At 57.2% G+C, this 26,811-nt stretch overlaps 1 protein-coding gene across 6 annotated transcripts; it reads left to right on the top strand.

The window, feature by feature from the left end:
- The first annotated feature begins 259 nt into the window (after positions 1-259).
- Positions 260-26,374, top strand: GRAMD1A (GRAM domain containing 1A). 6 transcript variants are annotated; one of them, XM_036274624.1, is made up of 21 exons: positions 265-411; positions 537-826; positions 10,610-10,820; positions 10,907-10,927; positions 11,371-11,455; positions 11,591-11,694; positions 11,771-11,866; positions 12,490-12,570; positions 16,790-16,902; positions 17,046-17,196; positions 17,775-17,973; positions 18,954-19,097; positions 20,548-20,666; positions 20,740-20,882; positions 21,400-21,503; positions 21,586-21,759; positions 21,852-21,939; positions 23,255-23,266; positions 23,565-23,672; positions 23,752-23,872; positions 25,923-26,374. In XM_036274624.1, the coding sequence occupies exons 1-21, from the start codon at positions 313-315 to the stop codon at positions 26,013-26,015; spliced, it is 2,556 nt and encodes an 851-aa protein (XP_036130517.1). In that variant the 5' UTR covers positions 265-312; the 3' UTR covers positions 26,016-26,374. The 6 variants fall into 6 exon arrangements, with proteins under 6 accessions (XP_036130519.1, XP_036130517.1, XP_036130518.1 ...); XM_036274626.1 differs by lacking the exon at positions 10,907-10,927 and having other exon boundaries at positions 260-411; XM_036274625.1 differs by lacking the exon at positions 23,255-23,266 and having other exon boundaries at positions 266-411.
- The last annotated feature ends 437 nt before the right edge of the window (positions 26,375-26,811 follow it).

The following is a 26,811-nucleotide window of genomic DNA, read 5'->3' as shown; positions in this document are numbered from 1 at the left end:
AGGCCGCCGCAGCCCTGCCACACTCCGGCTGTTTGTCTTGGGAGGGGCAATTGCTGAGCAAACAGGGAGGGGAAACCCTGGATGCGGCCTCTCTTGATCAGCCAACCGGGCCTGAGGCCGCTGGGCCCCTCTGGTTTGGCTCCTTCCTGGATCTGTGTGTGCAAGGGAGCTGGGTGGTGGGTTTATAGAAAACCCAAGGTTGGCCTTGGCCTTGGTGAATACTCAAAACCAAAACCAAACCCTGGCCCTGAACAGGTTTCATGAACATTCACTGACCTGTTACTGTGCTGGGCCCTAGGCTAGGCGTTCCTTATGTCAGGGCTCAGTCACCCCAGATGTCAGCATCAGGACCTTCAGTTTCCAGAAGAAGAAACTGAGGCTCGGGGTCATGAAGGGAGGATACTGGCAGAGGTAGGAGTCCCACCCAAACCTCTCTGACCCCCACAGAATGCTCTGCACCTCAGCTCATCTTTTTTGGGGGGAGGGGCTGAGCTTGGACAGGAGCTCTCCCCTTCACCTCTCTTTTTCTCCCCCAGAGACCACACCTGCTGTCCACGGCCCCCAACGAAGTAGGCATGACCCTCCCCATGGCCGAGCTCTTGCCCCTGCTGACCCAGGACTCACTTGTCCCTCCAGCTGAGTGGCAGAGCCAGCAGCCACAGAATGGCAGGGCTGAGGGCCTGGCCCCTGAGCCCTGGAGGTTCCTGGAGGTGCCCTCCATTCAGATAACACCATCCAGTGATGGGGAGTCACCCCACTGTACCCCGACACTCCAGCGCCTGCAGCTGCTGAGGACTCCAGACCTGGAGAGTCTGCCCCAGGAGAGGTGAGACCTGGGTGGTGGGGCAGGCAAGGAGTTTTCTCTTTCTAGGAACTCATGCTCAAGAGTGGGTGGGTTTCCTGTGGTTGTCACTGTCCAGATGAGGGCTGGAGTTCGGTTAGAAGGTGGCCTTAGCCTGACTGGAAGTTGTAAAATAAATGGGCAAACAAAAACAGGCAGCTGGGAGCACTCACTGGGACCAGCAACTCTGAGCTCAGTGTTTTTCACACTGTGGGTCGTGACCCATTCAAGGACCATGACACCAATGTAGTACATTGCAATCAGCCTTTTTCCAAACAGAATTAGGATAGAATTGAAAGTAACAGCGTATGAGGCATAGTGAGTAATGTGGTTTCCTGCAACTTTTGTAACTTTACCTATATATTTCTAAGTGTCTACTGGAAGCCAATATAAAAGGTATTTCCTGTTGCAGCTCACAAGCAAAAAAAAAAAAAGTTTAAACAATGAAACTTCTGCAAAGAAATACCAGTTCTGGCACCAGGAGACAGGAATTGGGAGGTTCAAGGCTAAAAGGGGAAAGAGGAAAGAACGACTTTGGCCCTGAAGAGAATTATCCACTGTGGTTTCTTCCAACAGTGAACTCATAGGAAGAGTTAAAATTTATGAAGTAGAGCTCTGTGTGTCAACGTGGAGAAATCTCAGAAACAATGATGATGGAGAAAGCAGGTTGTAAAATGATACAGTAGGAGCCTAACTGTGTATCTTTTTAAGTCATTTAACAATAGTACCTATTATATTGTTGGTGGATGCATCCCTATGTAGACAAAGGATGGAAAAGCGCCCAGGAAAAACACCAATTTCAGGGCAGTGTGTACCTCGAAGGCAGAGGCAGAGAAAACAGGATTGGGATCTGAACCTTTGGTGGTAACTGTAATCATTTATTTCTTAAAAAACAAACAAAAAGCCCTGGTGGTTTGGCTTAGCAATTAGAGCATTGGCCTGCGGTCCAGAGAGACCTGGGTTTGGTTCCCACTAAGGGCATGTACCTTGGTTGCAGTTTGTCCCCAGCCCTGTTGAGTCGTGTGGGTGGCAGCCACTCGATGTGTCCCTTTCACGTCGATGTTTCTCTCTCTCTCTCTCTCTCTTCCACTCTCTCCCTCCCGCTCTATCTGAACAAAAAATGGAAAAAAAAAAATGTCCTCAGGTGAGGATAAAACAAACAAACAAACAAGAAGCCAAGAAAGGATCTGAAGCAAAAAGGGCAAAATGTCCACATCAATTATATATGGGTAATGGGGACATAGATGGCAGTTATATTTTTTCTTGTTTGAAGTAAACATTCTCTAATTTAAAACGTTAAAGTATTTCAAAACAAGAAACAGGCAAAGAGAGTAGTGAGACAGGGAGATGGCGGAAGGGGGTCTCTCTGAGATCTGAGGGTGAGACAGTCAAGGGAAGAACTGAGGGGAAGAGCTTCCAAGCCTAGGAAACAGGAAATGCCAAGGGCCCAGGGCAGGAATGTGTCTAGTGAGTTAGAGGAACAGCAGGGAGGTTGGGGGCTGGAGGGTGTGTGTGTGTGTGTGTGGGGGGGGGGGTGCAGGTGAAGTAAAAGCGGTGTTTTGGCATCAAGGTGAGGACTTTGCTTTACGCTGGAATGAGGTGGAGCCACAGGAGGGCTCAGAGACCTGAATGGGGTTCACAGGCTCCCTCTGGCTGCCTGTAGGAAGCCGACGGTAGGGGCGGGAACAGGAGCAGGAGACAGGGAGGCGGCAGGGCCAGGTGCGCGGTGGAGGGGGCGAAGAATTTGGATTCTGGGTGGATTGTGTAGGTGGAGCTACAGAGTTTGCAGATTGGAGTGGGTGTGATGAGACGGAGGGATCAGGAAAGACTCAAGTTTGGGGCCTGCCATCCACCAAAACGAAGTCAAGTTGGACAGTTCGGAGCTGGGGGAGAGGGATGGAAATGGAGTGTTCTTCCTAGAGGAAGGAACAGCCTATCCTGCAGAGGAGTGGGAGCAATTCTCTGTGCGTGGATGCTTCTGGCCAGAAGCTGTGGAGTGGAGCGCACATTCCGTGTTCCCCGCAAAGGCAGAGGAGTCCAGGGCCAACCGAGACAGGCGCATGGCCTCAGGGCAGGGTGCCGTCCAACCCTGGGCCTAACCATTTTCCGTCTCTGAGGCCCGGTATCCCCGGCTGTGAAAGGGCGCTGCTGCCCCCCTCACTCTGCCCTGTTGGAAAGCCCTTATCACAGTAGTGGGATCCCCAGGACTGGGCTGACTTGCTCAAGGTCACAGTATAGATAAGCGGCAGGGAGGCTGGGTTCTAACTTGGCCTGGCTGACAAGCGCTGGGTCGGAGAGGGGTTCCCAAGACCCAGGCGCTGGAACCGCCTGGGGGCAACCCTTCCCGAAGCCGCGACCCCCCTTGCCCCCAGGGCATGTCGCCCCAACACCTCGGTTTCCCAGAACCTCATCCACCCCCAGCTCCACGCCACCTCGCGGGTTCTGCTCTGGAGGGGCGGGAGCTCCCGGCCAGGGGCATCATTGGAGCTGGGGACCCCTTTCGGGGCGCCAGGGGAGCGGTGGCAGCCTGCGCCAAGGCAGCTGCCATGGCGGCGTTTTGTTTTAATCGTCGGCCTCTGTGTTCCTCTCTCTCTCTTTAGATTTTCGGTCTCCGTCCCCCTTTAGCTTCCTCTCTCTGGCTCTCTCCCTCCATCTCCGGCGCCCCAGCGCCCCTCTCGATTGCAAGGTCCCGCTCTTCCTCCCCCGGAGCCCCCAAGTCCCCCCGTCTCTGCTTCTCCGCGGGGGCCTCCCGGTGTCCGCCGGCCTCCGCGGCGGTGACCAGCACCCTCCGGCGGCTCCCTCTCCGCGGCTCCTCTCCGCTCCGGCCTCGTTCCCAGGCCCCGCCCCCCGCCGCGGCCGGTCCCTCCCCCACCTCGCTCGCGGGCCGGGGGCGGCGCCGTGACGCGCGGGGGCGGGGGCGGGAGGGGGTGCGTGACGCCGCGGCGGCCTCCGGCAGCTGAGGCCTTTTGTGCGGGCGGCGGGGTCGGTGGGGCGGCGGCCTCGGAAGGCGAGGCGGGTGTCCTGCCGGGACGCCAGCTCGGCCCAGCCCCGCTCGCCCGGCCCTGCCCTGCGGCTGGGCGCGCCCGCCGCCGCATCCATGTTCGAGTAAGGACCGGTGGGGGCGGGGGGCCCGGAGCCCAGGGCCCGGACCCCGTGCACGTGGGCCGGGCCCGGCGGGGAGAGGGGCTCGGGGTCCTGGGGTGCACACGGGCTGCACGCGGACGGCGGGGAGGCCCCGGCCTGGCTGGTCGCTGCCAGGGAGCGAGCGATGCGTCAGGTTGGCGGGGCTGGCGCTGGGGTCCCGGGCTGATTCCGCGGGAGCGCGCCTGCGGGGGGGGGGCCCGGCCCGACTCGCCCCTGCTTGGGAGGCAGGGGGTAGGAGCGCGGCCGACCCGGGTCTTGGGACCCGGGCTGGAGGCAGGGCAGGCCCTCAGGCCGCGGCCCCGGGGCAGGCCCAGGAGCAGCCCCTCCGGGGTCTGAGCCTCCTTCCACCGTCCTGGTTTATCGCGTGTCTCGGTCGGGGTTAGTGGGGGACGGGGGCTTCCGCGTGGCGGGCCCACCGCGTGCCTGAGCCCTCTGGGGTCCTCCTGCACCCTGCCTGGGCCCGGTGTTTCTGATTCTGAATTGTAGGTGTCTGGGAAGTTTGTGTATGCGTGTCTGTGTTCCTAGTGTTCAGGCCTCTGGGGTCCTCTAGGGCTGTGTGTGTAGATTACCTTGAACCCCATATGTTACTGTAAGTTCCCTGCCTGTGTCTGGTTGTGACTGTAGTCAGTCTGGGGCTCAGCTTGTATGGCTACGACATTCTGTGGTTGTGCGTGTGATGTTTCTCATCCCATCAGACCTGTTGTCAGATTGGGACTTTGGAGTTTGTGTGCATGTGTCTAGGTTCCTCCGGTGCAGACAGCTGTGATCCTCCCTGGCTGTGTGGGGTGTGTGTGTTTGTGTGTAATCTACACCTGATTCCGTCTGTGGCTGTAAGTGTCCCTGTGAGTTGACTGCCTGGTTGTGACTGTAATGTGTGACCCTCTGTGTCTGGGGCACTGTGCTTACTCCTACTTCCATCAGCCTCTGAATGTGCCTGTAATTTACCTCTGAACCTATTAGCTCTGTGAACGCATTTCAGTTACCTGTGTGTCCGAGGGTGGCCAGGCATGTATGAATGAGACTCTCTGGGCTTGTGCCTGTAGTTTACCTCAGAGTCCACCTTTGTGTGAAAGTTCCTGTTGTGTGTCTATTGTGACATTGTTATATGTATGTGCCTGGGCTTCCACGTATGCAGCTGGGACCCTCTGGGGCTTTGTGTGTGTGTGAAGAGCAAGAGACTCGTGACTCTTAGTGGGCCTGGGGCCCTCCCTCCTGAGACCTTGGGGGGTACTTTTGACTCTGGAGCAATAATCATAATTGACATTGTTCCCCTGTTACAGTTTACAGAGCATGTCCCGTGCATTAGATCGATAACCTGGCCGATGTGTTGTTCAGATGTGGCCACAACCCCTTTTTCTGCATTATTCTGAGTCCTTTGCAGCTTCTGGGCGAGTGTGAGGGTTCTCTGGGAGTCACAGCAGCTGCCACCTCCATCCCTTGCCATGTTAAAGCAGGCCTTTGCTTTGTCTTCTCTGCCAAATGGTGAACACCCAGGTAGCTGAGGGACCCTGTGACTTAATTTCCCTAGGTCAACGGTTCTCAACCTTCCTAGTGCCGCCACCCTTTAATACGGTTCCTCATGTTGTGGTGACCCCCACCCATAAAATTATTTTTGTTGCTATTTCATTACTGTAATTTTGCTACTGTTATGTCTTAGGCGACCCCTGTGAAAAGGGCGTTGAGAACCGCTGCCCTAGGTTGTGCTTATGTTAGCTGGGGTCCGCTGTGAGTATTCTTTCACTGCTGACTCTGTAGCTGGGACTGTTTGCTTTCAGCTCTTCTCTGAGATGTTCTTGCCAGCTCTATGTGTGAATGTAATTTATCTAGGACTTTGTGTCGTTTTCAGTGTATTTGTAACCCTCTGCAGCTTCGTGTGTGCGTGCGTGTGCGTGCGTGTAACTTCTGGGAATTTGTGGCTGTGGCATACTTGTAAGGCTGTGGGCGGGGTGTGATTTGGCTGGGATTCATGGCTCTGTGGGGGCCTGGAACATACCTGTGGTACTACTGCGGGGGGTGGGGACATTGCAGCTGTGGAGAACTACTTTGCCTGTGACGCTGGCTGTTCAGCTTCGCTTTTACCCAGTATGCACGTCTGGCCCCCTCTGACCCGAGGGGGCTCTGGGCCTGTTGAGGCCCAGGAAGCTGGAGGTGAGGTATCTTTGGTGGCAAAACCTCATTTTCTTCTGAGTTCCTGCCCCCATAACGGTCCTCCAGCCACTTGGGGCTCCTCCCATCTTTGCTGCAGCCTGCCTGATTGGCAACCTCAGGGCTGTGTCTGCCCTTGAGCACTTCCTGTTCCTCCTGCGAAGGAGCAAGACTCGGGGGGCGTGGGCCCTGCCCTGCTCTGTCTGTCTGTTAGACCTGTCCTTAGACGCTGGCTGACGGAGATAGGAGATAGGACGGTGGAGGAGGTCCGCAGCTCAGACCAGAGGGGAGGAGATGAGGCGGGGGAGGAGTGTGGTCAGCTTTCCTTCAGAACCGCCGTAGCTCATCAGTGAAGCCCTGACTCCTGACCAGAGCCCACAGCACCTGTGGGTGGGCCTGTCCTCCTTTCCTAGCCCCAAAGACCACCTCACTCTTTTTTAATCCTCACCCGAGGCGATATTTGTCTGTTTATCTGCAGATAGAGTGGGAGGGAGAAAGGGAGAGAGAAAGAAACATTGACGTTAGAGGGACACATTGACTGGTTGCTTCCCACAGGACCCCGACCAGGGCCGGGGATGAACCGCAACCGAGGAACGTGCCCTTGCCCTGAACTCGAACCCGCGACTCATTGGTCCGCGGGCTGACGCTCTATCGCTGAGCCAAACCGGCCGGGGTCAGACCACCTCACTCTTCAGGCCTGCCTAGCTCAACCCTGTCCCTGAACTCACTGTTCCTGCCCCTTAAACAGTCTTCCCCCTCCCTTTGTCAGATATATATATATTTTTTTAATCCTCACTTAAGGACATTTTTGCATTTATCTTCAGATAGAGCGGGAAGGAGGGGGGCGGGAGAGAGAGAGAGAAACATCGATGTGAGAGAGACACATCGATAGGCTGCCACCCACACAACCCCAACCGGGGCTGGGGACACAGTGCAACCGAGGTACGTGTTCTTAGCGGGAACCGAACCCGGGACTCTCTGGTCCGCGGGCCGATGCTCTAACAGCTGAGCCTATCCAGCCAGGGCTCAGATCTGTTTTTATCCTGGGACGGGGGCAGCTCATGTGTGCCTGCACCCCATCCGCCCACTTAGCCCTCCTTTGTCACTGTGGTCGTCCAGCTGGGACATGCAGCAGTCTCCTGGGCCCCACCCTGTCTGTGATTCAGGAGGGCTGTAGTGGGCCCCAGAATCTGCATTTCTCACAACCTCCAGGTGTTGCTGGTGCCGTTGGTGTGACTCGTGTCAGTGAGATTATCATCTTTGTTTATATATTTCCTTATTGATTGTTCCCTACACAGAATACCAGGTCCTGCGGGCAGGGATTATACCTGGTTTGCTCACTTCTGTGTGTCCGTGCCCGGTGCACGGCAGGTGGTCAGTGTGTGGTTAGAGAGGGTCAGTCAGGTTGAGGTGTCTTGCCATACCTGGCGGGGCCGGTGTAGCATCTTAGACACAGGTGTGCCGGGGCAGTGGCAGGACCATGGACTCCGTTCCATCCTGACAGTCCCGAATGACCAAACCAGACAGCCCTCCATGTGGTGGGCTGTATGTATGCGTGTCCTCTGTGAGGTGGATACTGTTATATTCCCATTATACTCAAAACAAAACACACAAAAAATCATTCAGAAAGGTTCAGACACTCGCCCAAGGTCACACAGGGGAGTGGACAAACAGACCAGCTGCGGCCTGAGCCCTCGGAGGGTTGGGCAAGTTGCAGACTGGTTGAATCCAAGTTCTGGGTGGGATGTGGGGTGGGGGGCGGAGGGTCATTCATTCATTCTGTCCACAAGAACAAGTGCTGAGGAGCATGCAGCTGGGAACATAACTGCATTGCCCCTGGAGTGCACCCCTTGTGGGAGGATAAGACGCAAGGACAGACACAGGTCAGGTCAGGAAAGTGCTGAGGGGAGAGATGGAGAGGAAGGGTGCTTGGAGGTGGGAAGTGTGTTTTCAATAGAGAGGGGAAGGAGGGTGTCTTGGAGACGTGTCTCACTGAGCAGGGACCTGAAGGAGGTGAGGGAGCCCTGCAGTCATGGGAGGAAGGGCATTTGGGCAAAGGGAACGGTCAATGCCGGAGCTGGGAAAGAGGGAGGGAGGGGGCACGAGAGCATCCAGCCCTGGGCCTCTAGCTGGAGTGGATGCGCCAGGGGAGGGCCTAGCAGGAGGGCCCTGACCTGACGGGGTCACAGGCTCTGCCTGGCTGCATGTGCGGGACGGGTGGAGCAGGAAGAACTGGGGAGCAGGTGGAGTCTAGGAGGAGTGGTGGTGGCCCAGGTGGCCATCTAGTTCGTTTATTTCCACAAATTCATTTCACAAGTATGACATGAATGCCTACCCTGGTGCCTGTCTTGAGCAATACTGGAGACCGAGCAGTGACCAAGACAACAAGGAACTTACAGATCTCGGGGGGAATGGAGTTGTCATTAAACAGTGACAGCACAGAGTGCTCAGGGCAGAGTGGTTAGAGCTGGGATAGGAGCTGTGGGGACTCACCGAAGGGGGACAGTGTCCAGGAGGGAGGAGGTGTGGAGCGAGAATCCCAAAGGATGCATAAGAATTTGCCAGGAAAAGAAGAGAAAGGACAACCCTGGCTGGTTTGGCTCAGCGGTTAGAGTGTTGGCCTGCGGTCCAGAGAAACCTGGGTTCGGTTCCCGCTAACTCACGTACCTCGGTTGCAGTTTGTCCCTCTGGGTGGGGTCGTGTGGGTGACAGCCAGTCGATGTATCTCTCTCACATCGATGTTTCTCTCTCTCTCTCTCTCTCTCTCTCTTCCTCTCTCCCTCTCGCTCTATCTGAAGATGAATGCAAAAGTGCCCTCAGGTGAGGATAAAAAAAGATGTCTGCCATTGTGGCTCAGTGATTGAGCATCGACCCATGCACCAAGAGGTTGCCGGTTCAATTCCTGGTCAGGGCACATGCCCAGGTTGTGGGCCCGATCCCCAGTGAGGGGCATGTAGGGGGCGGCCAGTCGATGTTTCCATCTTTCTCTCCCTTCATCTCTCTCTAAAATCAATAAAAAGAAAAAAAGAAAGGACAGTCTGGATGAAGGGAAGAGCATGTGCTAAACCTTGGAGGCAAGGGAGAGAAGTTTGATGAGCCCCGGGTGGTTGAGGAACTCCCACCTCCTCCTGAGGGGAGACTGAGTCCCCCATGTTGGAATCCTGCTCTGAATTAAACAGTGGACAAGCAGTTTGCTACTTTGGGCCTCAGTTTCTTCCTCTGTGAAGTGGGTTGGTGAGAGTATCAAATGCACAGCGTTGAGTGAGGAACAGTAGTTCATCACACGCCTTGTTGTTAGGTCCTGACACAAAGTCAACACGAGTGTCCCTTTGAAGTTCTCTGACTGACCCCCAGCCCTGTGACACTTTGTGTCTCCACGCCTGCGGGTTCTGCTTGTTCTGGGGCTGCCCCGCAGCGGCAGGCCGATCCTCTGAGGCGGAACCACATCTGGTGGTCTCTGCCGCTCCCAGCTCTAGGCAGCACACGGATTATTCATGGAGCCACCAACGTGTACTCAGAGTTCACTGTGTGCCAGCTACAGTTTTGGGTGCTGGGGACACAGTGGCAACTAGGCCCTCCTGAAGTTCACAGTCTGGGCCAAACAGTGAACAAACCGAATACGTGACGAGGATGAGTTGAGATAGTGTGAGTGGGGCCGGGGGCCGCTTCAGGCTGGGCCCCTGGAAAAGAGCGTTTGAGTGAAATAAGACAGCGGCGTATGCTGGGGCTGCGGAAGGATGCTCAGGCACAGGGAATGGAAGGGCAGAGGCCTTGACGCAGACACGCACTTGGTGGGCTTAAGGGACAAAAGGAGGCTGGCGTGGAGGGAGTGACAGGGACCACGCCAGGGCCTCGGGTGCCAAGGTAAGGACTTTGCTTTTAGCTGAATGGAGGTGCAGCCTGGTGAGGACTCAGCCAGGGGTTCCTGACCTGACCTCACCTGGGTTCATAGGCCCACTCCGGCTGCATGTGGGGAGCAGATGGTAGGGGCTACTGGTGTGCAGGAGGCTGGAGCAGGGGAAGTGGTATATAATGGAAATAGATTTTGGAGGTGGGACTTGCTAACAGATCAGAATGAGGGGGGGCAAGAAAGAAAATAAGATGCTTAGGTTTTTAGCTCAAGCAACTGAGGAGAAGGGGCTGCCCAGTAAGTAGTTATTGTACAAATGACTAATATGTTAACTCAGAAAACAGCAGGTGTATTGAGTTCACTGTGTGCCAGGCTCTGTTAGAAGCACTGTACATGTGTTGATTTGTTGAACCTACCCGACAACCAGATGAGGACATGTATTTCTTATGCCTGGGTCACAGGAAGTAAGCGAGGTGCAGAGGAAGTAAGCGAGGTGCAGAGGAAGGGAACCTGCTGCTGGGAAGTGGGGTTGAATGGATATGTGGGGATCAGTGGACTGAGGCCTCCCAAAAGATGCCTGTCTCCACACCCCAGCTGGTTTTTCCTCCTCTTCCTCCTCCTACCCCTAGTACCACCCCCCACTCTGGCCGGAGCACACCAAGCAGCTCCCCATCTCTCCGGAAGCGGCTGCAGCTCTTGCCCCCAAGCCGACCCCCACCTGAGCCAGAACCAGGCACCATGGTGGAGAAGGGGTCAGATAGCTCCTCAGAGAAGGGTGGGGTGCCCGGGACACCCAGCACCCAGAGCCTGGGCAGCCGGAACTTCATTCGCAATAGCAAGGTTGGTACAGGCCCAGGCAGGGTGGGGCGAGGGTGGAAGGTGGGGGAAGCAGGGGCTTGTTCTGACTGCACTCCTTTCTCTTGCAGAAGATGCAGAGCTGGTACAGTGTAAGTGTCGGGCAGGGGACTTGCTGGAGGGGTGGGAGGAAGGGGACAGCAGTCAAGAAGTGGGTGCTGGGGTCAGCAGATCTCAGGTCACACCTCTGTTGCTACTTATGTGCTGTGTGACCTTGAGTGAGTTGCTGAACCTCTCTGGGCCTCTCTCGAGAAACAGTCCCAACCTTGCACAGCTGAAGGGAACTTTCACTAAGAGTCGGTGATGCTGGTGGGTCTGTGACGTGGAGCCTGGCTCATGTAGAAATCAGTGAAGGGGAGTTCTCATTGTGGCTACTGTTGCGTTGCTGGCAGTGGAAACGAGAGTGAGCTAGACTTGAAGCCTCGGACAGCCTGTGTGGCTGGGGCAGAGGAGACTGAGTTGCTTCTGGGAGTGTAGTGGGGCAGAATTAGGGTATGAACCCCATCTGGATTCACACCTCCCTGACTTTCCCCAGATGCTGAGCCCCACGTACAAACAGCGGAACGAAGACTTCCGGAAACTGTTCAGCAAACTCCCCGAAGCCGAACGCCTCATTGTGGGTGAGTCTTGATGCCCACCCAGGCCTGGACCCGACCCTGAGCTCCAGCTCTGCCCTCTCGACCCTCCCCGCCTGGGTGCCGGCCAGGCCAGCCATGTGACACAGGTGTCTGCCGTCTCTCCCCTGGCCGCCTCAGATTACTCCTGTGCCTTGCAGCGCGAGATCCTCCTCCAGGGCCGCCTGTATCTCTCCGAGAACTGGATCTGCTTCTACAGCAACATCTTCCGCTGGGAGACGACAGTGAGCCGACCTGGGGTGAGAAGGGGCTTGGGGCAGGCAGGGCTCTGGCCCCTCCTGACCCGCCTGTCCGTCTTAGATTTCCATCCAGTTGAAGGAAGTGACGTGTCTCAAGAAGGAAAAGACAGCCAAGCTGATCCCCAATGCCATCCAGATCTGCACAGAGAGCGAGAAGGTGAGTGCGAGGGCCTGCTGACAAGGCCGTGTGGTCCCGGATCTCGGCCAGCCTCTCCCTTCTCCCCCCCCAAGGCGCTCAGTCTGTGGCTTTCTCTTTGTTCTCCATGCCCCTGCCCTGGCTCCGGCTCCCATCATCTGTGACCTGGATCTCGGCACCAGCCTCTTGCTTTCTCGTCCCTGAAGTCCGTCCCCTCACACAGTGGCTCTGAGACAGGATTAGGAGTAAAAGCCTTCCTCCCACATATCTACGGCTCAGTGTCCCCTCTCCTGGGAAGCCTTCCCTGACACTCCATTCTGTCTTCATGATACTGCCTTGTGGTCCCCAGATGGCTGCCTCATACCAGTGCCCAGACAGGAAGGGAGACGGGGACACACTCACACAGAAACACACCTTGGACTGTGAGCTCTGGGGACAAGGCCAGGGGATAGGCCCAGGGGCCATGTCCTCATCACTGTGACTACAGTGTCCAGTGCCAGGTTGGCACAGGATAAACACTGGAATGAATGAAGGAAGGAGTGAATGGATGTGCATCAGGATGGAGATCAGGAACAGAGCTGGATGGGGATGGAGCTCCCCCCTGTCCGTCCGTGTCTCTCCCACACCCCGTCTCTCTCCTGCAGCATTTCTTCACCTCCTTCGGAGCCCGGGACCGCTGCTTCCTGCTCATCTTCCGCCTCTGGCAGAATGCGCTGCTTGAAAAGGTGGGCGCGGATGAGGCCTGGGCAGGGGCCTCGGGGTGGGCCAGGGGTGCAGAGCTGCAGGGCCGCCCAGCTCTTCTTGAGGATCTGGTCCAACATATCGGCAGCTCCTCCGCAGGCCCTGTGAGGGGCAATGGGCTCTAGCAGCGGACCCTGCCCACTAGAAATGTGTACCCACGGCCCCTTATTCACCAGAACGTTTGGTATACGTGGCATCGAGATCTGGTCTGAGCTAACAACATGGTTATTATCTTGTGTATCAGCACGGTGTCACGGAACTGGGTGCTGTGAGGGACGTGCTCTCTGTCCCTGCTGTCCAGGACGGTAGCCACTGGCCACGTGTGCCTATGGGACTGTTAAAAAGTAGCTAGTGTGGCCCTGGCCGGTTTGGCTCAGCGGTTAAAGCGTCGGTCTGCGGTACAGAGAGACCCGGGTTCGGTTCCCGCTAAGGGCACGTACCTCGGTTGCAGTTTGTCCCCGGCCCTGGTTGGTCGTGCGGGTGGCAGCCACTCGATGTGTCCCTTCACGTCGATGTTTCTCTCTCTCTCTCTCCCTTCCTCTCTCTCCCTCCCACTCTATCTGTGCAAAAAATAGAAAAATGTCCTCGGGTGAGGATTAAAAAAAAAAAAAAGTAGCTAGTGTGATTGAAGACTTATGTGTTTAATTTCAGTGTAATTAATTTAAATGTTAATGGTCATGCATGTCTCTGTCACACTATGACACTACATGTGTTTCAGGACAAAACGTTATTAATGGGCATGACTGGGGTAAATCCTAGATGTGATCAGTATAAAGTTATAGTACCCAATATAGAATCTACCCGTGATTCTCAAATGTTAGGGTTTCGGGAACTCTGTACACTCCTTAAAGTAACTGTAGACTCCAAAGAGCATTTGTGTAAGTGGGTTATATCGACTGATATTTACTATATTAGAAATTGAAACGGGGAAATTTTTAAGCACAAGGATACACAAGCACGTATTTCATTAGCCACCAGAAAAATAACAGCCTCCCCTGTCATACAGCCTCTGGAGAACCACTGTGTACTCATGGGAGAGTCAAAGTGAAAAGAAAAGTAGCGTCTTATACTACTAGTAATGCTTATCATACTTATAAAAATGGTCTTGACCTCATGGACCCCCTGAAAGGGCCTAGGGGACCCCCAGAAATCTTTGGACTGTGCTTTGATAACCTCTGGCATACACTGCACTGGATACTTACTATAATACGGTTATTATTATTGGCACTATATTATCTTTCTTAAATCCCAAATCTTAATTTTGAATCATGTTTTTTTTACATTTTTTTTCTTTATTGATATTTAGAGAGAGAGGAAGGGAGAGGGAGAGAAAGATAGATACATAGATGAAAGAGAACATTGATTGGCCACCTCCTGCATGCCCCCCAGTGGGGATTGGGCTCACAACCTGGGCATGTGCCCTGACTGGGAATCGAACCGGCGACCTCTTGGTGCATGGGTCCATGCTCAACCACGGAGCCACACCGGCCGGGCTTGAATCATGTTTAGCTCCGAGCGGGCTCTCCTGGAATGCCCACTGTGATCACGTAGGTTTACGTAGGATACATTTGGCTGTAAGTGACTGAAATGCCAACCAATGGTTTAAGCAGATACGGAATTAATTCCTTCAGTGATATTAGCTAACACTTACGGTGCTACCCAGTGCCATGCACTGATGTGAGCATTACATGAATTAACTCATTTAGTCCTCCCAACCAGCCTATGAGGCAGTATGGTGGTTATCTTTATCTCACCAATGAGGCACAGAAGGATAGTTTTGCCCCTGCTCACATGGGCTTCTATGTGATCGAGCCGGTTTCTGACCCATCGCAGTCAGGTTCTGGACTCCACTCGACCACTGGGTCCCACTGATGCTCATGTAAGAGGCTGGAGGCAGGTGGTCCAGGGTGGGTTTGAAGGCTTCCCTGTGTTATCAGGGTTCCAAGCTCTTGTCCATTTTTCCACACTCTCATCCTCTGCAGATGAATGTTTTCTTCACATGCTTGCTGCCTCATGGTTACAAAGTGGCTGCTATAGCGTCAGACCTCATGCCCTCGTATAAGTGTCCCAACCATGAAGGAGGGGAGGGTGGATAGGAAGTAGAATTTCCTGTATTAGGGAGGAAAAGCCTCCTTTAGCAGATTTCCCTTTGTATTTCTTTGACTGGAACTGGGTCACATGACTGCCTTCAGCTGTTGCAAAGGAAGCTGGGTTTGTGGCAAAGGAAAGACAAATTGGCTGGAGAAGTTTTCCACCCCAAACAAATCAGAGGACTGCTGGCAGGGAGGGAGGGTGGCTGATGTTGGGTTGGTATGGCTCCCTGTCTGCTGCTGGTGGGCTGGAGCCCCTCAGAGGGCCAGGCCCGCTGCTCCAGCAGTGTTCACGTCCTGTCCTCTGGGGCTGCTCCAGCTGTGGGCGTCAGGGGCCAGAGGAGCGTGGGCACAGCTCAGGCGAAGCGTCCGTGTTCAAAGCTTAGTCCATGAAGCCAGATTGCCAGGGTTAGAGTTCCAGCCCCATCACCGAGGAGCTGAGTGACCTGGTAAATCACTGAACCCCATTGGTTTGAGGGGGACTGTCCCTACTTCATAGCAGCCAGAGTTGGGCTCAGAATAAGTGCTCGGCAGTGTCATCTCGTGTGAGGCAGGGTAGTCCAGTGGTTAGTTACAGGTGCTAGACCAGCCCCTGGGATCCCAACTTGGCACTGCCACTCGGGCACCTCTGTGCCTCAGTGTTATTGTATTAAAATGATAAGAGCACCGATCGGTCCCCTGGCCAGTTTTGCTCAGTGGGTAGAGCAACAGCCTGCGGTCCAGAGAGACCCGGGTTCGATTCCCGCTGAGGGCGTGTACCTCGGTTACAGTTTGGCCCTGGCCCTGGTTGGTTGTGCGGGTGGCAGCCACTCGATGTGTCCTTTCACATCGATGTTTCTCTCTCTCCTCTTCTCTCTCCCTCCCACTCTTTTTTTGTTTTTTTTGTTTTTTATCCTCACCCGAGGACATTTTTCCAATTTTTACTCAGAGCAGGAAGGAGAGAGAGGAAGAGAGAGAAACATCGATGTGAAAGGGACACATCGAGTGGCCACCACCCACACGACCCAACCAGGGCCGGGGACAAACTGCAGCCAAGGTACATGCCCTTAGCGGGAACCGAACCCCGGTCTCTGTGGACCGTAGGCTGACGCTCTAACCGCTGAGCCAAACCGGCCAGGGCCCTCCCACTCTATCTGAACAGAAAAATGGAAAAGTGTCCTCAGGTGAGGATAAAAAAAAAAAAGCACCGATCGAACGGCATTGTTTTAAAGACTCATGCACTAAGAGGTCACCGGTTCGATTCCCAGTCAGGGCACATGCCCAGGTTGTGGGCCAAATCCCCAGTGGGGGGCATGCAGGAGGCGGTCAGTCAATGTTCTCTCTCATCAGTGTCTCTCTCTCTCTCCCTCTCCCTTCCTTCCTCTCTAAAATCAATATTGAAGGGAAAAAAAGTGCCTAGAACAGTAGCCTGTAGCACACATTCCATAAATACAACATAATGACCTTACATTTAGTGCCCATGTGCAGAGACCAGGACAGGTGACCCAGAATCTAGTGAGGATGAGGTGTGTCAGAGGGGTAGCTGTGACCTGAGAGGTATCAGGAAAGGCTGCTGGACGGATGTGAAATTGAAACTAAGGCCTGAAGGAGCAGTCTTCCAGGGAAAGGGGAGGAGGAAGTTAGCTCGTGTGAAGGGATTAGGGAAATGCCTAGCAGCTATGGTGACGGTGACGGTGACGGCTCAGTGAGTGTGTGCTGCTGTCGTCCTGCTGTCGTCGGTACTGTCGTCTCCCCTTCTGGCCGCGGGTGGCTGAGAGCACAAGGCTTCGGAGGACACTGGAGAAATGGGTGGGGACCATGAGGGGTAGGAGGGAGGTTCTGGAGCCGGCTGGGTGTGAATCCCTGAGCACCACTTGTGTGACCTTGTGCACATGGCTTCTCCCTGGGCCTCGGGTTCTTCTCTGTAATACTGGGACCGTTAACCCGTAGCTGTGTTGAGTATTGTGACAACCTGATGAGCGTACGGGCTCCCCCCACCGGGCTGTCCTGGGGTGTGGGATCTGGGCCAGGACCGTGCTGCCCTGTGGGCACTGGGAGAGCTGAGGCTGGTAGGGGGGTAGGGGCTCTGGCCCGGGTGAGGTGGAGGCCAACCCGCCCACGTCCTGTCTGCCAGACGCTGAGTCCCCGAGAGCTCTGGGACCTGGTGCACCAGTGCTACGGCTCAGAGCTGGGCCTCACCAGCGAGGATGAGGACTATGTCTGCCCCTTGCAGCTGAACGGACTGGGGTGAGTCAGAGGTTGACAGTTGGTTCCCAGGGTTGGGGAGACGAGAGGGGCTGTGTCCAGAGCTCCTGGACTCCGGGGTGGACGGAGGAGGGTGTTTGGGGTCTCAAGGAAACAGTGATCCCACACCCTCCCTTTCCTTGCAGGAGCCCCAAGGACGTAGGAGATGTGATTGCCCTGAGTGACATCACTCCCTCAGGGGTAGCCGACCACAGCCAGGAGCCCAGCCCAGTGGGTTCGCGCCGTGGCCGCATCACCCCCAACCTTTCCCGAGCCAGCAGCGATGCAGACCATGGGGTGAGCAGGAGGGCGGAGGAGAGAGGAGGGTGCTGAGGGGAAGAGGCAGAGGAAGGCTAGAGGGGGTGTCGGGGAGAGGGACAGATTCGGGGGGGTGTACCGGGAGGGGATGGTCAGGGGAGGTGGATGGAGGGGTAAGAGAGGGAATAGATGGAGGGGTAGGATGGAGCTAGGGAAATGGGCAAGGAAAACAGGGACAGGTAGGGCATGGGAGAGACAGGGAAAGGGGAGAAGACAGATGGAAAGAGCGAGAGACGGAAGAGGCAAGAGAGGAATGGGTGGATGAGGTAGGACACGGTAAGGCGTGGACAGGACAGACAGATGGATAGGACAGGCATAAGAAGGCGTGTGGCCTAGGCATCCAAGACAAGCCCAGAAGGGGCTGAGAGAAGCCCTCGTCTGGATGGCCCCAGGGCCTCTTGGAGCTCAGCTGGAAGCCCTTCATGTACTGTGACGTCCCTGCGTCGGCTTTCTCACGTCTGTGAGCGCTGGGAATTCCTGTGGCCGCTGCGGGCCCTCAGGGGGCCCCGAGGCTGGGGTGGAGGTGGGACAAGGCTGGATTACGCCATTATCTGCAGGCAGAAGAGGACAAGGAGGAGCAGACAGACAGACAGCCAGACGCATCTTCCAGCCAGACAGTGACTCTGGTGGCTGAACCTCCCAGCGCCGAGCCCACCCCACCCGAGGGGCCCACTTCCCTGGGCCCCCTGGACCTGCTGCCCAACGAGGAGCTGTTGACGGACACGAGCAACTCCTCCTCGTCCACGGGGGAGGAAGGTGAGGCAGGTGGCCCGGATCGCGGGCTTCAGTGGCACGTGACAGGCCTCACTCCGAGTGGCTTCAGCAAGGGGTTGGTTAGCTTAGCAGACTAAAAACCCAGGGAGTGGGCAGGTAAGGCATTCAGATGGTGCTGGACAGCTGTCTGTCCTGAGCTCTGTTTTAAAGGTAGCAGGGCAGGGTGGAGAGGAGCACCGACCGAGGCCAGATGGCTAGGGTTCAAATTCTGGCCACCGTGGTTCCTAGGTACGTAACCTGGGCGAGTTATTTAACCTCTGAGCCTCTCCGCTGACAAATGGGATTAGCAGTAGTAATGTCCACGCCATAGAATTGTTAAGAGAATTAAATGAGCTAATACTTGTGAAGTGCTTGGGCCGGTTAGTGAGTATTGATGATCACTATTTCCAGCATCGTCATTCCCCTTTCTCTGTGCCAAGGTGTTCTCAGGAAGGTTCTCTCGTGGAAGCAGGGGGCCCCCTGCCCTGCTCCAGGCAGGCCTAGCCGGGAGAAGGGTGCTTTTCCAGGGGCTGTGCTGAAGGCCCCAGGGCTGGCTGAGTGGAGAATGAGCCAGCTTCCGAAAGGATCCCAGTGGCTGCCTGGGTCACACACACCCCTCTGAGCCAGTTACTGGCCTAGGGTCACACACACCCCTGAACCAATCACTGTGGCCAAGAGCCACAGGCCAGTGAGCTGTGATCACTGGGAATGCAGTTGGCTGGGCCTGGGTGGTCACTCCCCCTTGAACCAGTCATGGTGGCTCTGATTATTTGGGCCTGAGGCCTACGCCACCCTAAAGTCACCCTGGTGGCACAGGGGGCCGAGTTGTGTACTGTGTCACAGTGTCCACTCTGGAGGCTAGGACTGCCCATCTACCTCACAAGGCCAGGAGTGGGGAGGAGTGGTCACCAGGGAGAAACCGGGGAACCGCTCTGAGGAAGGGAGGAGCAGGGGCCTCAGCAGCTGCCCCTCTGTGTGCCCAGCGGACCTGGCTGCCCTGCTTCCTGACCTCTCCGGCCGTCTCCTCATCAACTCCGTCTTCCACGTGGGCGCCGAGCGGCTCCAGCAGATGCTCTTCTCGGACTCGCCCTTCCTGCAGAGCTTCCTGGAGCAGTGCAAGTTCACAGGTGGGAGCTGCGGTTTCCCGGGCATGGGGGGGAGGTGGGGGGCACCGGCCGGGAGGGCGCTGTGTGCAGGGGAGGTGAGGCCAGAGTGGTCTGCCTCTTGACCAGCAGGGTTCAGCCTCTCTGTGCCTCAGTTTCTTCCACATGATAGAGGTATGATGACAGTACCCGCCTCATCAGGGTCTCAGGAGAACTGAGTGACATGAGTTAATACTAGAAAAGTATCTAGGCCCGGCCAGTGTGGTTCAGTGGTTGAGCGTCGACCCATGAACCAAGAGGTCACTGGTTCGATTCCTGGTCAGGACACATGCCCAGGTTGTGGGCCAATCCCCAGTGGGGGGCATGCAGGAGGCGGCCAGTCAATTTCTCTCTCATTGATGTTTCCCTCTCTCTCTCTCCCTCTCCCTTCCTCTCTCTCTAAAATCAATGAAGAAAAAAAACCCACAAAAGTTCCTAGAACAGTAGCCTGTAGCACACATTCCATAAATACAACGTAATGACCTTACATTTAGTGCCCATGTGCAGAGACCAGGACAGGTGACCCAGAATCTAGTGAGAATGAGGTGTGTCAGGGGTAGCTGTGACCTGAGGTATCAGGAAAGGCTGCTGGACGATGTGAAATTGAAACTAAGGCCTGAAGGAGCAGTCTTCCAGGGAAAGGGGAGGAGGTGGGCCCCAAGGCTGGGGGCAGGCACGTGGGAAACCCCTTGAGCTGGTCCCGTGCGGCCAGCTGTGGACAAGGAACGCCACAGCTGCAGGTGGAGTGGAAGGGTGGACCACGGGACCCGCGGAGGAGCCGGCAGGGGAGGGGTGTCCAGGCCCGGGGCTCCCTGGCTAGGCAGGGAGACCCACGTGCACAAAGGTCTGGAGGTGTGGGGGGCAGGACACAGGAAACGGAGGTGAGATCTGTGGTCCCAGCGGACCCTGGGGGTGAGAGTCAGATGGGCCAGACCCGGCCTCTGGGCAGCCTGTCCCCCGCGGTGGCACCCGGTGAGGCTGTGTGGCCTGCTCTGCTGGGCAGGACAGGAGGGCTGTTAGGTTTTCTGTACCTAATCCTAATCCTAAGCTGTCTCTGGGGGAGCCTGGAGGACAGTTGCCTACCCTGGGATAGGGCCCGGAGGGTGGCAGGTTTGAAGAGAGACGGAGGCCAGTGGGTGTGCGGGGCCAGGGACTTTCAGGGCAAAGTGTTCAGGAGCTCACAGGATCCTGGTCTGAGGCTCAAGGGGGAAGCCAGGACGAGTACAGAGAGGGAAACTGAGGCTGCAGAAAGGGATGAGATGTCCCCAAGAGAGGTGAGAAGTGTAGGGAGGGGGAAAGGTTCTGGCTGTCATCAACATCTAAAAGGTGTCCCCAAGGAAGGTGGGGACATGGAGAAAGGGCAGGTTTGGGGCAGGGTCTACAGCCTGAGGGCAGAGGGCTGGGGAATGGTCTGATTCTGCTCTTCCCTGCCCAGACGTGACCTTGAGCCCTTGGAGTGGGGACAGCAAGTGCCGTCAGCGCCGAGTGCTGACCTACACCATTCCCATCAGCAACCCGCTGGGTCCCAAGAGCGCCTCTGTGGTAGAGACACAGGTGAGCCAGGCAGTGGCCGGCCGGGGGGGGCGGCCCGGTGGGGCGGCCCTGACTCCCTCCCTTGTCCCTGCAGACGCTGTTTCGGCGTGGCCCGCAGGCGGGGGGCTGCGTGGTGGACTCCGAGGTGCTGACGCAGGGCATCCCGTACCAGGACTACTTCTACACTGCCCACCGCTACTGCGTCCTGGGCCTTGCGCGGAACAAGGCCCGCCTCCGGTGAGAGCTGCCTCCACCCCACTCCCCGCTCAAAGCCCGCAGCAGAATGCTGGCTGCCACCCCGGCAGGCAAGCAGAAGTGTTGGTCCCTGGGGGCCAGGAACACCCAGAGGTGTCGGCCTGAACCTCTAAGGGTGGAACTGCCATTGGCCGGGATGGGGGACATGCCGAGCTACCTTTGACCCCCACGTGGATGGAGTTGCATGCAGCAGCGAGGAGGAAGGGGTTCGGGGCTGAAGTGTGTGTCAAGCCGCCAGGCCGGGTGGGCGGTGCTGAGGCAGACTTACGGACGGGAGACTTGCCAGGGCAGTGGGGGTGGGCAGAGAGGGGCTAGCTGACTGACCGCCACTTGGGTGAGCGGGTATCACAGGGAAGCCGGGGGTGGGTGGGGGGATGCGATTGTTTTGTCTGTGGGTACACCGGGCCCTCTCTGAATTAGGGGTGAGAGCACCCCTGGGAATGGGGCAGCAAGGCTGGAGTCAGACCCCAACTCCTTTATCCCGTTCCCCCAACCCCAGAGTGTCCTCTGAGATCCGCTACCGGAAGCAGCCCTGGAGCCTGGTGAAGTCTCTCATTGAGAAGAACTCCTGGAGCGGCATCGAGGATTATTTCCACCACCTGGGTAGGGACGGAGTCGGCCAAGGCAGGACGGGGTGGTGGCGCGGCTGAGCTCAGGCCTGCAGAGCCCTCTCTCGTGTCCGCAGAGCGAGAGCTTGCCAAGGCCGAGAAGCTGTCCCTGGAGGAAGGCGGCAAGGACGCCCGGGGACTGCTGTCAGGCCTGCGGAGGCGGAAGCGGCCTCTGAGCTGGAGGGGTCACGGTGATGGACCCCAGCACCCGGACCCTGACCCCTGCGCCCGGGCTGGCCTGCACACCTCGGGTGCGTTGGGCAGGCCTGGGCAGGGCAGGCAGAGGAGCGGGCCCAGGTGGGGTGGGCTGGTGCGTCTCTCTGACTCCAAGATGTTCTCGCAGGCTCCCTCAGCTCCCGCTTCTCAGAACCGCCGGTGGACCAGGGCCCCGGGACGGGCATCCCCAGCGCCCTGGTGCTCATCAGCGTTGTGTGAGTACGGAGGCCGCGCTCAGGGTCAGACAGGCCTGGATCTGCAGCTTAGCTGTGTGACCTTGGGCAAGTGCTTGACCTCTCGGGCCTCAGCTTAAGTGGGAGTGTGGGCTTACCTCGGAGCAAGGACGGAAGGAGCGGGTGTTCGAGGTGCGCCCAGCAGAGCCCGTGCACTGTGTACTGCTCTGTTCATCGTGGGGAAGTCTTCCTGCTGGAGGGGGAGCTCTGGGCCTGGGAGGTTAGAGAGACCTGCTCTCACCCAGGCCGGGAGGGCTTCCTGGAGGAGCAGGTACCCAAACGAGGCGAAATTTGGTGAACCAGGAGCGGTATGCAAAAGCAGCAATTATACTTAAACATTTCATTCATGTTTTCTGTACCTAATCCTAAACTGGGTGATGCTGGGGACACAGTAGTGACAAACAGATCTGAGGGCAGACAGTCCTGGCACATGACCAAAGTGATAGGGGACAGGGCCCGGATGGGGAGGTGCAGGCAGGGGGACAGGGCCGGGTTGGGGAGGCGCAGGCAGAGGGGACAGGGCCCGGATGGGGAGGCGCAGGCAGAGGGGACAGGGCCCGGATGGGGAGGCGCAGGCAGAGGGGACAGGGCCCGGATGGGGAGGCGCAGGCAGAGGGGACAGGGCCCGGATGGGGAGGCGCAGGCAGAGGGGACAGGGCCCGGATGGGAGGCGCAGGCAGAGGGGACAGGGCCCGGATGGGGAGGCGCAGGCAGAGGGGACAGGGCCCGGATGGGGAGGCGCAGGCAGGGGGACAGGGCCGGGTTGGGGAGGCGCAGGCAGAGTACAGGGCCCGGATGGGGAGGCGCAGGCAGAGGGGACAGGGCCGGGTTGGGGAGGCGCAGGCAGAGGGGACAGGGCCCGGATGGGGAGGCGCAGGCAGAGGGGACAGGGCCCGGATGGGGAGGTGCAGGCAGAGGGCAGGGCCTGGTAGAGAAGCCTTGGGAGGCCAGTGAAGGCTTCCTGTGGGCAGGACAGGAGGGCTGTTAGGGGAGGCTTCTTGGGAAAGCAGAGGCCTGCTGAGCTGAGGCCACAGAGGGCTAGGCAGGGAGACCCACGTGCACAAAGGTCTGGAGGTGTGGGGGGCAGGACACAGGAAACGGAGGTGAGATCCGTGGTCCCAGCGGACCCTGGGGGTGAGAGTCAGGTGGGCCAGACCCGGCCTCTGGGCAGCCTGTCCCCCGCGGCGGCGCCCGGTGAGGCTGTGTGGCCTGCTCTGCTGGGCGGAGGTCGGGGAGGGCTGGGCGGCAGGGTGAGCTGGGCGGCTCTCACCTCTTTGTCTCCCCACTGCCTCCTCAGGATCTGTGTGAGGTAGGGTCCTGTGTCCTGCACTTCCCTCCCCTCATGTCTCACCCTGGCTGCAGCCCTTTCTGTTCTGAGACCTCGGCTCTCCCAGTACGATTATTTGGCATGGAAGTTAGGGGTGCGGGCGCCAGGCAGGCTGGGTTTGAACCCTGACTTTGCTGCTTATGGACTGTGTGACCCTAGGCATGTCTCTCCCCCTCTCTGAGCCTTAGCTTCCTCCTCTGAAGAGGGGGGAGTTGTGCTGTCCCTTCAAGTCGTGATTGTGTGTGTGCGCCTGACTCCTGACCTCTGCCCCTGCCCCCAGCCTCATCGTCCTCATCGCCCTCAACGTGCTCCTCTTTTACCGCCTCTGGTCCCTGGAGAGGACGGCCCACACCTTCGAGTCCTGGCACAGTCTGGCCCTGGCCAAGGAGTGAGTGGGTGCCCTGGCGGGTCGGGAGCTTGGGCAGGCGAGGGAGGCCAAGGCTTCACTCCAGCCCCACCCCCCACAGCAAGTTCCCCCAGACGGCCGCGGAGTGGGCGGAGGTGCTGGCCCTGCAGAAGCAGTTCCACAGCGTCGAGGTGCACAAGTGGAGGCAGATCCTGCGGGCCTCGGTGGAGCTCCTGGACGAGGTGTGGCTCGGGGCTGTGGGACCCTGCACTCAAACCCGAGGTGCGGCAGGGGCCTCCGGGCTTGTTTCCTCCTCCCTAAAACGAGGAAGCCATTGATAGCCCCCCCCACCTTCCAGGGTTGCCGGGAAAACCAGAATGGAAGCAGGAATTTATTGGCTCTCATCCTGGGGAGAACAGGCCAGGGGTGGCTGACTTCAGGCATGGCTGGATCCAGCCTCTCATGGGCCCTAAGCATTGGTCTCTGCTGCCATATTCTGACTGCCTGCCCCCAGGGTTGGCTTGCCTTTGGGCATCCTCTCCCACAGCATGACCAAGGTGGACCTGCCGCTCTAGGCCGACACCCAAAGGAAAGTCTCACTGTCACGGGCTGCTGAGGTCACAGGCCCTGAACCAGTCAGAGGCCAGGGTGGGCGAGGGTGTTCCCTGAGTCCCATCCCCTTTGGGGTGACGAAGGGATCACATAAGGGTGGGAGAGAAGTTCTCCAAAGGATACTGGGCTCTCACTTCTAGAAGGGATTGTCCCATACGCCCCCTGGAGCTCAGGGGCACATCGATTCAGAGGACCACGTTCAAATTCCTGTGTGTGACATTGTTGTGCAAGTGACTTGGGGCCTTGACTTCCTTTTCTGTAATGGAATAGTGACTGACATCACCTCAGACTATTAAGAGGATAAAGGAGCTCACGTCGGACTAGTGCCAAGGTCATGGTACACACGTGTGTATGTGTGTGTGTGCTGCTGGTGGTGGGGGCCCAGTGCCCGGCACACAGCAGGTGCTCAGGAAATGTGGGGGTCAGCACAGATCCCAGGTGCCTGGGGTGAGTGCCTGATGTGGGGAGCGGGTGTGGGAAGCCGCAGCTGGCATTGGCTGGACGCCCAAGGGTGTCAGAGCCTAAGCTGGTGGGTGACCATGAAAATCGTCTGGTCACTATGGTGCATGATGCTGAGACTTCCCTTAGGGCCTCACTGCCCCGGAATCATGCTGAGACGACGCTCAGTCTGGGAAGGGCCATGCAGGACAGGGTGGAAGGGTTAGAAGCGAGGACACCACCCCTCAAAGCGAGGGAGGGCGGGGCCTCCCCATCCTGTGTTAAGTTCTCATTATTTTCCTCTCCAGTTGCCATGTGCACAGAGTTGACTTCTCACATGAATGCTAACAGCAGACACTGATCAAGCTGGGCTGTTCTAGTGCCAAAATGACCAACTGCTTCTCATGGCCAGCCTATGAGGGGGATGCTCTGGTCCCCCCATGTAAAAGATAGGGATGCTTGCCGGACCAGTGTGGCTCAGTGGATTGAGCGTCATCCCATGGACTGAGAGGTCCCAGTTTGATTCCCAGTCAGAGCACATGTCCAGGTTATGGGCTCAGTCCCCAGTATGGGGCGTGCCAGAAGCAGCTGATTGATGTTTCTCACGTTGTTGTTTCCCTCTCTCTCTCCCTCCCTCCCTCCCACTCTATCAAAAAAAAAAAAAAAAAAAAATCAATGAAAAAATATCCTTGGGCCCTGGCTAGTTTGGCTCAGCGGTTGGAGCATCGGCCTATGGACCAGAGAGCCCCAGGTTCAGTTCCTGCTAGGGGCACGTACCCCCCCAAAAATATATATATATCATAGGGTGAGGATTAACCAAAAAAAAGAGAGGGATGCTGAGGGATGAGGTGATCAAACTCGCCCCAGGTCGCACCGCAGGGAGTAAGAACGACATGCATGGAGTACCTCCTGTGTGCCAGGTCCTAGGTGGTCACCCCTCAGATCCCGAAATAACCTGGTGAAGAGGGTGTGTTACTGACTCATCCTTCAGCCGAGGTACCTGGGACAGGGAGAGGGCTTGCCCAAGGTCATTCAGTAAGCAGCAGAGCCCGGACCTGAACCCAGGCCATCCGGGCCCCTCCCATCTGCTGCCTGTAAGAAGTTAACCTGGGTACAGTATGGCTCCACTCGTGTAGCACGGTGACCCCGGCAGGGGGCATGGCCTCTCTGGACCTTCCTCAGTTTCTCAGCTGCAGGATGAGGGGGTGACATCACCCCCCCAGCGCTCACCTCTTCCCCCAGATGAAGTTCTCACTGGAGAAGCTACATCAAGGCATCACCATCTCGGACCCTTCCTTCGACTCCCAGCCACATCCCGACGACAGCTTCTCCTGAGGACGCCAGGCCACACAGCCATCCCCTCAGATGGACAGATGGACACAGAACCTCGGTGACCACTGCTGGCACGGTGTGACCACCGGGAACCTCCTGCCCACCCATCCCAGTGGCCCAGCCAGGGGCCATACAGACACGGGACCACAGAACTGAGATGCACTTTAGACCAGCGTATGCGAGTCCAGTCGCCGTCGCCTGCCCAGCCGGGGAGATGGCATGGCCTTTGGCAGGCCCCCCCGCTAACTTATTTTGCCCCGCTGGGGTTGTTGGGGGCACCTCCTGGGGTGCACGATTCCCTCAGCTCTGGGTTTAATGTATTATATTTATTTGGGCTGACAGAGCCCCAATAAAGGGTTGGAAATGGCTGTGGTTTGCCTGTGGGGCTGGGGAACGGGAGGGAGCCTCCTGTCGCCCTCAGATCCCGCGTGGCAGGGAAGGGGGTCTGTCTGTTTTCTGGGGCCACAGTCACTGACATGACCTAGAATTTACTAGCATCTTACATAAGCTTTGCATCATTAGGGTCCACAATGGGTGCTCCTAGGACAGACTGTTGCCTGGTGGCCTGGGTTCAAATGCTACCCCTGAGACAAGCAGGCATGTGACCTGGAGCTGGTCAGCCTCCCTCAGCTTTAGTTTGCTCTTCTGTTCAGTGGGCATAAGAATACCCCAGTCTCCCAGCTTGTTAGAAGTGAGTGGTTCTCAATCCGCTATGTCAGAATCTCCCGGAGGGCAGATCTCCAGACCCACTGGCAGTGGGATTCAGTTCTGGGGTGGGCCGACAGCCTGGACTTTCAGC

Source organism: Molossus molossus, unplaced genomic scaffold, assembly GCF_014108415.1.
Source record: "Molossus molossus isolate mMolMol1 unplaced genomic scaffold, mMolMol1.p scaffold_m16_p_21, whole genome shotgun sequence".
In the NCBI taxonomy this organism is placed as follows: Eukaryota; Metazoa; Chordata; class Mammalia; order Chiroptera; family Molossidae; genus Molossus; species Molossus molossus.
This window is presented reverse-complemented; position numbering and strand designations above follow the sequence as displayed.

Bases quoted from the DNA above. Each gene is read 5' to 3' on its own strand.
- GRAMD1A (XM_036274624.1), top strand. From the start codon at position 313: ATGTCAGGGCTCAGTCACCCCAGATGTCAGCATCAGGACCTTCAGTTT. The intron at 11,695-11,770 runs GTGAGCCGACCT...TGTCCGTCTTAG, and splicing joins TCTTCCGCTGGGAGACGACA to ATTTCCATCCAGTTGAAGGA. The intron at 23,673-23,751 runs GTGAGTGGGTGC...CACCCCCCACAG, and splicing joins AGTCTGGCCCTGGCCAAGGA to CAAGTTCCCCCAGACGGCCG.